This window comes from Tupaia chinensis, unplaced genomic scaffold (genome assembly GCF_000334495.1).
Source record: "Tupaia chinensis unplaced genomic scaffold, TupChi_1.0 Scaffold143737_1, whole genome shotgun sequence".
Classification (NCBI taxonomy): domain Eukaryota; kingdom Metazoa; phylum Chordata; class Mammalia; order Scandentia; family Tupaiidae; genus Tupaia; species Tupaia belangeri.
Window position 1 is genome coordinate 112,027 of NW_006203586.1, and position 11,338 is coordinate 123,364.

The following is an 11,338-nucleotide window of genomic DNA, read 5'->3' on the forward strand; positions in this document are numbered from 1 at the left end:
AGTGTTCAATAGCTGCATGTGCCCAGTGTCTCCTATAGAAAGTCCTAGAGGACTGTGCTGATCTAGCCATTGTCTGTTAGCTCCCACAGTACCCATGGATGAAGTTAGAGCAGGGAAACAATGGTAGAACTTTGGATGGTCGCTTTCCAGTTTATTAAGTACATTTTAGGATGTGGCTACCCTTGGAAGCAAGTCTGTCTTTCTCCTTACTTTTTCTATGACACAGCCAGGACATAAAACTAGATCTTTCTAACTCTTTAAGTCTGATACCTTTTGAATTAGTCATTTTGTCCTGGGATAGTTTAAAATCCCAGGAAGACATGGTGTGCTAGACAGACAGACCTCTATTTCTAGAATGTTTCCTGGTACCCACAGGGGGTTTATTCTAAACTCTGCTCAGTGAGAAACAGCAAGACTCAGCTTCATCTTCAGGTGGGGAAGCAAGTGTTTTCTCATCATGGCCCCTTGTCCCTGCCTCATCCTTGGCCTGCTTAGGCTTCTTCCATGACCTTTGCTTTTCATCCTCTACCCAAATCCGGACTATCCTTCAGGTTCTGACACTCAGAGATCATTATGACCTTGGGCTGTCTAAAACAAGATGAAGAGAGAACATGGGAATAATAGCTCCCAAAGTCCCGATGACTAGTAAATGGCTCAATACAGCATTTTAAAAATGGATGTCCTATGAGAAAGCTACTCCACAGGAATGTTTAAAAGTGTGCCAGAGAGTACTCTATGTATGACTGGCTTTGACAGATACTATTAATAGTAGTAGACACTGTGTGCCAGGTATTTCTCTAAGTGTTACATACATATTAACTTGTTTAATCCCAACAACTATAAACAATCTTATTTATTTTAAAATTTTACTTGAGAGATTTTTGCTATAGGGTGTATGTGCTTGCTGGAGAGACAGAAAGTGAGAAATCACCCCCTGGGGGGGTGGCCACATGGCAATCCCTTCTCCTCCAGTATCCTATCAGGGTGTTGGGTAGGCACACACATAGGCGTCTCGTGTGAGTTTTAAGCCACTGAGTCTGGGACATGAACCACAGCCAGCCATGTGGGAGTCTGGCACCTTAACTAGCATGTCACCTGCTGGCCCCCCAAGAACTCTATTTTAACCTAAAAAATGGATTGAGAGAGAAGTCTGCCTCAGGTCCTAAAGCTAGACAATGTGGGAGCTAAAGCTCCAAATGCATGCTGTTTCTAGGCACACCACCATATCATAATTTCTTTACTACGAGAATCACAATCAAAGTGTACTTTGCTTGTCAAACAAATGTCAACCAGTGTGGATGGGAATAAATAGAAAAACACTTGAGACTGTGTTGGGAGCAGGGACTCCATCAGAGAGTTTGTAAGATTGGCTCTCCATTTTGCTAGGCTAGAAACAGGAAGTACTACTGACCAATGGATTGAGTATCTTGACCACTGGGAGATGGTTGGTCCACATCCATGGGTGACTCCTCCCTCCGGACAGATGGATCTGACTGGCTAGACTCCGACTGGATAAAAGGGAAACAAAGTCACATAAAGGGCACAACCCTGCTTTCCTCAGGGACAGGCTAGAGTTTGGGCCTTACAGTTCTCGAAAATCAAGCACAGAAAGAAGTTCCCCATATCTGGTCAGGAAACGGGAGCTCTCCTGGACCAATGAATGGCCCTCCCACCTCCCTTGCTGTCCTCCACCCTGAGGGCTTTTTAAAAATGCTCCCTGGAAGCTTACACTTCCTACATTATTCCAGACCAGTCAGGTACCAATTCCCAAATATGAACTTCAAGTATACTTTTACGGACAGGTGTGCTATTGGGTTGTCAGAAAAGTCATAATACGTTTTTGCGTAGAAAACCATAGGGAAAATATGTCATGACTTTTATGACAACCCAGTATATGTACAGGGGACTTGAGAAAGTTTATGGAAAATGGAATAAAAGTATGTTTATTTTGGTGTGAAAAAATGTTCAAATCCATGCACAATTTTTTTATAATACACATTTTCCATGAACTCTTTGAGGAGCCTTTGTGTATGTGTAAACTTCTGATGGGCAGAAGTAGGTTTTCTCTTTGTTGGTTAACAATAGGACAAGTAACAGGAATGAGTGCAACTTCTCATGGGTGTGATTATTAAAAAGCCACCATCTATCTTAAGAGGTAATGAAAAAGAGACCAGGCAGGAAAAAACTATTTCAGATTACTAGCTCTATTTTTGCTTTCTAATTCTCAAGTCACTGTTCCTAAACTCTAGGCTATTCCTAGCATGTCCAATGAAATCATTCTGTGTAATAGTAATTATACACAAGGCAAAACTGGGTCTGTGGATACACCTTTACTTCCTAGATCTTGGGAAGGTGAGTTATAGGACAACATGCCACAACATACGGACTAACATATGTGAGGCTTTTACTGTACCTACTTCTGCTTGGTTACCAATGATGAGGTAGCTACTTAAGTACCTGAAGGCTCTTTCTCTTCTAAAAGTGGCTGAGTGCTTAGGTGCCAAGGGGTTATTAAGAATACAGACTGAGGCCAGCAGCCATTGACAAAAGTAGCTATGTGGGATGTATACCAAAATCCGTGGGACTTTCAAGGGTAGGATTCCTGAGATATCTCTGATGTACCTCCACTGTTTCACGAGATTTAAAAAAAATCATCCCACATACCCTCAGAACCCAGACACTTAGCATTAGGCAGTTTGCAAAAGCGCCACTGTTGACTAGAAAGCTGGGAGGGTATGATGGCCAAGCTTTCAATCAAACCAAACTTCAACGAATAAACCAATAAGCCAATCACCAAACAGTACAGAAAATACCAACAGAAAGTAACCCTTTTGTCCAGAAGCATTCATATATCAAACTTAATGCAAAAGCATACAAGGTAAGGGCAGTGAAACCCCACTGATGACATGGTGGGGGAGGAAGGGAAAGACAAATGAATGAGGGGCCACAGGCATCATGCTAACCGTTGCTGCTTGTTGCTGTCTCCGCGCCCTTTGACCCTCACGTACCATTTGTATAATGGCATCAGCCTCAGCCTCCAGCTGCCGAACAGCTGCCTGGATGCTGCTAGCTGAGCCTAAACCGGAGGAACCTGGGAGAAAGAGAAAAGGCAAGATATAAAATGTAAGAAGAGGGAATGCCTGATCTTCTATTTCCTGGGCTGCCACAGGGCATCTTGCTAAGGTCTTTAAATTTTAGTTCAGGTAGCTTCAGAATACTCATCATCAGGCACAAAGATCTACCATTACAGATTAAAGGCAAATGAATGGTGGTATGTGAGAGGGTTCAGTGGGACGGGAGGAAAGAGGGAAAATGACTTGACAGGCCATGGCGAAGGCAACATGGCTGCAGTGTTTTAGTTAGGAGTGAGAAAGGAAGCAGAAAAGAATACACCCAGTGAGTTAAGTCTTGTTGTTCAGTAAAAGACTGGTCCCCAGTTTCCTTGCTAGATTTCCATGCCCCCTTAATTCCCACTTGCCCTGATGAATTTCCTATGTAGATAGTTGCAATGAGATAAAGAATGAAGCCATCAACATTTTAAATAACGATCATTATTTTCTTTTTGGCAAGTTCAAAAGGAAGGAGACGGGACATTAAGTCCTCCCCCTCTAGGGACTTTGGGTTCTCCACCACCAACCCTGCCCCTCAATTGGACATTCTAATTTCATACCTAGCCTGCCTGTCTGCTTGGCTTTCTTGTTAGCTCGGCGTGTGTCGTCTCGGAGCTGGATGATGACCTGCAGTACCCTCAAGAAGAACTTCTGGGTAGATGTCTTGGATGTCAACATGGACATAGAAGGCAGCTGGAGCTCCCGGCCACCCAAGGGTCGCTTCTGAGATGCCACAATTACCACATTCTCAGCCATGTCAAACCTGGATAGTGTAGAGGTGGCTTGCATATATTGAAAGTATTAAAGCATAAATACCCAGAGCAAGCAGGGCTTTCTGGTTATCAACCAGAGGGGTAAGGAACCTCAGAAGGAAATAAGTAGAAAAAAATTAAGTCAAATGTGTATAGGACAGATAGGAAAGTTGCCCAGAGAAAGGAAAACAAAAAGCCAAACCAACGAAAAAAAAAAAAAAGGAATTGAGCAAGATCCACCTTTTGGAATGTCCCAGGTTCTAATCCCCAGTCAAAAGCATGGCTACCACCCACCTGCTCTGCATTTTGCCTTTCAGCTTGGTAGTCTGTGGTTGCTCCTCAGGCAGGCCATCAGGAGAGAGGGTCTCACACTGGGCTCGCCGCTGCTGTTCCAGGTTATATTCTCGTAGCTCAGCCAGCAGGGTACCTGGGGTCGGCAAAGGAGTCAGGAAGTCTTCAGAGACTTCCCTGTTAAGGTAGATTAACCCTCCTCAAGAAACCTACCCCAGTCTACACTTATCTCTGCTGCAGAAAACCCAGGGTAAGCAGTCATTTTGCTCTGTTCAGACCATGTGAGTTTATGGATCAACTCCCCAGGGAATCAATGATTTACAGTCAGGAATCTGTTGAGTCTAGTAAGTTTCAGCTTGGTAAAGAGGAGAAAAAGTATTTCTTTTAGAGCCAGCAAGTCTCAGTCTAAATCCCATGCATCTCTTGAATCTACTGAGGTTGTATGGTAATCTCGAGGCAAATTTTCTGACTCCTCTCAATTCGCCTACCCACTTTAATTGGAGTAATACTGTCTAACGTCACAAAGTTGCTGTAGAATTAGGAAATAATATGTACCTAGATAGTACCTGGCCCATGGGTGCTAAATAAATGGTAGCACACAAGGAAAGTTGGAAGCCAAAATATTTTTTGAAGAACCTTGTAATTTTCATGTGGAAAAGAACACCCTGGATCATACTAGCCAATCAAGTCTTATACTGCCTCAACTTCAGGGACATTTATGGTAAGACGACAGACAACTAATTAGGTAGTCAATATCTAAGAGGACCCATGACTGAGATAAGAGTGGGAAAGAGCAGAGAGACCCTCTCCCCCCATGTTGAAAGAAAAACTTGGCTCTATACCTTTATGCAATCACTTTATCACCATGGGTTTTAGCTTTCTTCTTGGTAAAACAGTTAGGATGATAGAAGGAAGACAATTTATAAAGTGTTCCTAAAATTTTTGTACCCTCAAGACTATACAAAAGCAGGACCATCCCATGGCTTAGTGGTTAAGGGAGCTGAATCCAACATGGCTGGCTGTGTGGTTCAAAGCCCACAGTAACCTGACAAATGATTTGAATGCATGTGCATTTGTGCCTCAAATACTTTTAATTATTTATTTAATTTAATTTATTCATTCATTTTATTTTCATTTGACCAGAGAGAGAGAGAGAGAGAGACAGAGACAAAGTGAGAAAGCAAGCCACCACGTCCAGGACTCGAACCGTGGTTGGACATGTGGGAGTGTCCAGCGCCTTAACCACCACGCCACCTGCTGGTCCCTTTGTCCCAAATCTTCACAGGATGGAGAAATGAAGAAGGGATTACTATGTGACCATGCCTCATTGGGGCATGTACCCTGTTTTTCTCTGGTAAGCACATGTGCCCTTTGGCAAACTGAAACATAACACACAAAAGCAGGGTGTTATTCTTACCCTATAATTCCTAAGCCTGGACACAGAATGGGCATTATCTTTGAGGTGGTGAAGCTGCCTCAATATGGGGAAGGGAAGGGGCACTGTTGTTTCCATGCACACTTTTTTTCTCTTCATCAGAGATTTCCTGTCATGAGCCACGCACTTGGATTGTAGAGACAAGCCCAGACTTGCTCTCAGGCAACAACTGAGTAAAGGAAAACAGTCGATAACCCAGTGCTATCAGTGTTTTCACACAGTGTACGTGGGGGCCCAGGGATGATTCCAGAAAGAGATGACACCTAACTGGAAAGTTGTAAAAAGAATGCTTTAGTCCTGCTATTACCTATCTGTTTACAAAGAGTATAACCCAGATGGCGGGCTCCATTCAATAGCAGCTTGAGAACAGTGTCTCGAGTCCCGGGGTCCCCTCGAGAGAGCTGTAGTAGCACATTGGCTGCATCTTCTAGGCCTTCTTCAGAACAAGAGTGAGATGTCAACACCTGGGGAAAAGGGTGAGAGATAAGTCTCAACCTGAGAACTGCAACGTTATCCACCCTACTTTCCCTTTCTTCCCAACCACAGAAGGTTAGAAAATAGACTCACCTCCACAGAGAGTTGTAGCTGGTTTTCAGTAAGGCCAGATGACACCATCTTAAAGTCTGCAGCATTGCTGCCCCCATCACCCAATTTCGCTGGAGATTTGCTGCCCTTAGTAGTAGCAGAGGCTTTGAGGAAACAGTAGAATACTGTAAGCCTCTGAAACTCACAAATCAGAGACTTAAAAGGCAAAACTAAGAAATCATTGAATCATCCAGGGCTTCAAAATGAAAATCCACCCACTAAAGCCCAAATCTAAATGAATTGGGATGCTAAACACTCTTGTGACTGGGACCAGCAGTTAGCATAATGGCTATGTTGCTGGACTCCCATGTAGTCGACCGCGGTTCGAGTCCTGGACCCGGTGGCTTAAACTCACGCTGGGCAAGCGTGCGTGCGTGCCTAAGATCCCGAGAGGAGAATGGAATGCAGCATGGCCATTCCCCCTGAGGGGTGATTTCTTGCTTTCTGTCTTTCTGTCTCTCTGGTGAGTGCATACACCCTATAGCAAAAACCTCTCCAAAAAAAGAAAGAAAGAAAAAAAGACGCTTGTGACTATGTGTAAAAAGCAACAAAAATTTCCAGGCATCTTGTCAATGGTTCCCCTACTATCACAGCCCCCTATATTCTCTGAAACATACTTCTTGAGATGGTAGTGAGGCTACCCTGATTTACACTGTACCCTGTCTGCTCTTGAATGATTCCCTATGAGAACTCACTACCTCAACCAGACTAGAAAGGCTGGGAGTTGCTTTCCTAGTTTCTCTCTAGAAGGCAGGGATTTTGTTCTCTTCTCCTTTTTGGTGCCTAACCTAAGGAATTCACATACAGTGCATGCCCACTAGTCTTCACAAGAGTATCTGCGAGTGTGGGAGGGAGAGAAGAAATAAAACTGGGGCAGATGATGGTGAGAATGAATGCATCTGCTCTCACAAACATAAACCAAGCTGACTGCTTTCATTCAGGATTAGCTGAGTGGGGAAGTAGGGGTTGAGTCAAAACATACACCCTAGTACCCTCAGCCTATATCCACACTTACTTGAAACAGTAGTGGTAGCAGTTGTGGGGGTGGTTACTGTGGTTGAAGCAGCTACAGCAATGGTGGAAACAGCTGTGGCAGCAACCAGGGCTGGAGCAGAAGTGACAGGGGTGGGTGCAGCAGGAGGTGTGGGTGTGGTGGCAGAAGCAGTGGTGGATGATGTGGTTGAGGCAGCAGTAGTGGTGGAGGAAGCACCACTGCCAGAATTAGCCTGTGCTTCTGATGCTTTGTTTTCTGGGAGAGCAATTGAGATGAGAGAAAGGAGTCTGAGAAGTTTCTCAGTCAAGAGAGAGCTCCGGCGGATGACTGGGTGTGACAACATGTTCATGAGCTGCCCCAGTGGAGAGGCTTCAAGGCTGTACAGGGAGGTTTCCCCCTCACCACCAGTGCTCACTGGCACCGACTTCACAGAGTTTTTGCCTTTCCGGCTGACATTCATGTTGTCCAGTTTTACCAGTAAGTCCCAGAAGTCTGTACAAATGCCACTGTTGGTGGACTGTGAAGAGCACGGGCTGCAGGCTTGCTTACTGCCCCTCTCCCGATCACTCTCACAGTTTGTTTCTTTGGTCCGCTGCTGTGTGAAGTGGCTGGGAAACACCTGTTGGGAAAAGGAGAACAGTCTTGATCTAGGGGATCTCCACAGAGAATAAGCCTCCCCAGCAGGGAAGGACAACTGTTTTCCAGACTCTTCTTGCCTTTGAATGGCTTTGGTATCACAGGGGAAACATGTCATATAGGAGTTTTATCCAACAGATGGTGAAGCAGCCTAGAGAAATGAATAAGGGCTTTGTAGCAAGGCAGACCTAATGATCAATAAACTTTTTGAGCCTGGTCTCTAGACTTGTAAAATGGGGAAGGCAAATATACTGCCTTGCAGTTGTTGAGATTAAATGAAATAATGTATTTTGCAGTGCTTGACATAAGGCAGGAATACAGTAGCACTTGCTTGTCACTGGAAAAATGTTGGCTAGACCAGAACTAAATTGTAGGTCCAGCTCTATTGCTTCCTAGTCACATGACAAAGCCACTGAAATGTTCTGAATCCCAGCTTCTTCATCATTCATCCTGTAAAACAGGAGTCATAAAGACTGTAGATAGTTGTAAGAGAGAATGCATAAAAATTGTAGAAAGTGAAGATTAAATAACACATAGTTATTTATCAGACAACTTCCTAGAAGTAAGACAGAGCATAACTCTAAATAACAGCAAAGAGATGTTTAATGCTAGCCCCTTTAGCGTTCAGTTTTCACCCAGGCGGTTGTTACCACCCTCTCTTCCATCCCCAGGAGGTGAGTTCCTCACCTTAGCCAACTGAATGAGTGTGTCCAGAACATGCCTGCAGACGACAGGAGCAGCCTGGGGGTGGATGTGGACGGTAGAGCCACTGCTTGCATGTTTCTCAGTGTGTTTGCGTCCTCCTGAACGCTGGATCTGGAATATATTAGTCCTGCAGCCTAGGGCTGCATCCATGGATACTGAAAGCCCGGACAGCTGGTTGGAGCTCTTAGATTCCACCTTGTGTAGCAGGTCCAGGGGACGGTTCTCATGGCTGCTTGACCCACAGCTCTTGCTCGACTTTTTGCCTTTTTCTTCACTTGTGGTGAGCTTTGGTGTTTCAATGCACAGCTCACTCTCGCTGCTGCGCTGCAAGATGGACAGTAGGCTGCGGATGACCCAGTGGCGGGTCTGGGCATGGTAGCAGAGATTTCTCAGTACTCGGTGTAGACGGCTAGTATTGAGCTTTGGCTCATCCACGAAAAGTAGGACCAGGAGACAAGACAGGGCTTCGTGATCCAGAAGGAGACGTCCTCGGAGGCGGAGGAGAGTGTCCACATTACTGCCAGAAGGCCTGGAAACAGAGTATGGTTTCTAGGTGACATTTTCATTCTAATTCTAGGATTAGGCATACACTCAGGGGATGGAAATGAGCTAGATACCTCCAACGAGGCACAGGAAGGGAAGATGTCCAGTTTTAGGGCTCTTCGTAGTAACAACAGCTGCCCTTGAGTGTTTACTGTGTACTAGGCACTATGCAAATGTTTCTAACACCTGCCTCATAGGGCTGCTATACAGCCTAGAGAACCACCCATTTTTGAGATGATGAACAAGAGAATCAAATGAGTTAACCTGGTCTTCATCAGATGACAACTAAGAAGAGAGCAGATACCAGCCAAGGTCTGTATCATCCACTGATTGGTGAAAATCTGACTGTACCCTTAGTCTAGGAAACAATACTGCTTTCTGCCTTTAGACTGCTGAGGGCTGCCTGACTTACAGGAACTGATTACTCCCTTCACACTATGTCCTGTTGGGCCCACTCTGCTTCAGGTTGGTTAAAAACAAACTCTTCTCTACTTCCCCAACCTAGATGCTACAATCTCAAGGTAAGTGGTTCATTGCTTTCCTAATTGAATGGGAGGCTGATGGCTTTCCTTCTTATTAAAACCCCAGCTAGGTATAGCCACAGTAGTGTAGTCAGTAGAGCACTGAGATCAGTGCTGGAGTCATATGAAGACTGTAGTTCAGATCTTGGGTTAACCTGAAACCCAAGATGCATGCACCCGATGCTGGCTGGCTAGAAAGAACACAGTGTGGGAACCAGCAGTTAGCGTAATGGCTATGTCGCTGGACTCCCACGTAGTCGACCGCGGTTCACGTCCCGGACCCAGTGGCTTAAAACTCAAGCCAGGCGCGTGTGCGTGTGTGCCCAAGATCTCGAGAGGAGAATGGAGGAGAAGGGATTGCGGCGTGACCATACCCCTGGGGGGTGATTTCTCGCTTTCTGTCTCTATGTCTCTCTCTGTCTGTCTGGCGAGCGCACGCGCCCTATAGCAAAAACCTCTATAGAAAAAAAAAAAAGAACACAGTGTGAGACTCTGTTGAGAGTACCTATTTCTTCTTTCTTAAAAATTTGCCAGAGGGCGGAGCTAGCAGGTGGTGTGGTGGTTAAGGTGCTTAACACTCCCACATGGCCAACCATGGTTTGAGTCCCGGACCTGGTGGCTTGCTTTCTCACTTTCTCTCTTGTCAAATTAAAAAAATGAATAGATAAAATTAAATAATTCTTGGAACCAGCAGATAGCTTAATGGCTACATTGCTGGACTCCTATGTAGTCGATCATAGTTTGAGTCCTGGACCTGGTGGCTTAAACTCACACCAGGCATGTGTGCATGTGTGCCCAAGATCCCGAGAGGAGAATGGAGGAGAAGGGATTGCAGCATGGCCATCCCCCTTGGGGAGGGGGGTGATTTCTCGCTTCCTGTCTATAGTGAGTACATGCACCCTTATAGCAAAAGCCTCTCCAAAAAAAGAAATCCTTAAGAAAAAATTACCAGAGGGCATATGTACTCACCAGAGATAAGAGAGAAAGCACACCCCTAACGGGCATGGTCACACCACAATCCTCCCTCTTTCATTTCTCAGTCCTGTCAGGATTTTAGACATGCACGCACACAAGTCCAGCATGTTGTTCCAGTTGTCAGGGCCAGGATTTAAACTGTGCTCAACCATGTAGGAACCAGCTCACCTTAAACACCAGGCTACAGGGTGACCCCGAGAGCACCTATTTCCTTCTGTCTCTCAGAAATAAAAACAAACAGGGACCAGCAGTTAGCATAATGGCTATGTCACTGGACTCCCATGTAGTCGACTACAGTTTGCGTCCCAGACCTGGTGGCTTAAAACTCATGCCGGGTGCATGTGCGTGCGTGCCCAAGATCCCAAGAGGAGCATGGAGGAGAAGGGATTGCAGCGTGGCCATCCCCCCTGGGGGGTGATTTCTCACTTTCTGTTTCTCTGTCTGTCTGGTGAGCACATGCGCCCTATAGCAAAAACCTCTTAAAAAATAAATAAAAGCAAACAAACCCATAGCTAGCACCTGCTATCAGCCTGCGTTTGTGATGATGGTTTTCGGTAGCTAGATCAACTTTACATGCCAAGTGATAACTTGGTCCGTATCTCAGGATTTTAGCTTTCCCACTTATTAAGAGAGTTGGACTGGAACCAGCAGGTGGCGTAATGATTACATTGCTGGACTCTCATGTAAGCTGACCACAGATTAAGTCCTGGACTTGATGGCTTAAACCTCATGCCAGGTGTGTGTGCATGTGTGTCTAAAATCCTGAGAGGAGAATGGAGAAGGGACTGCGG

The 11,338-nt window shown here is 45.3% G+C and overlaps 1 protein-coding gene across 1 annotated transcript in view; it reads right to left on the reverse strand.

Annotated features, from left to right (window-relative positions):
- Window positions 1-11,338, reverse strand: part of HUWE1 (HECT, UBA and WWE domain containing E3 ubiquitin protein ligase 1) — a gene marked incomplete in the record, with an annotated part of 232,807 nt that overhangs the window by 7,361 nt on the left and 214,108 nt on the right. The window contains 8 exon segments of the mRNA XM_027766840.1: window positions 1,412-1,508; window positions 2,964-3,091; window positions 3,671-3,873; window positions 4,157-4,289; window positions 5,896-6,052; window positions 6,156-6,277; window positions 7,189-7,786; window positions 8,491-9,037. Of these exon segments, the coding sequence (XP_027622641.1) occupies window positions 1,412-1,508; window positions 2,964-3,091; window positions 3,671-3,873; window positions 4,157-4,289; window positions 5,896-6,052; window positions 6,156-6,277; window positions 7,189-7,786; window positions 8,491-9,037 (1,985 nt within the window).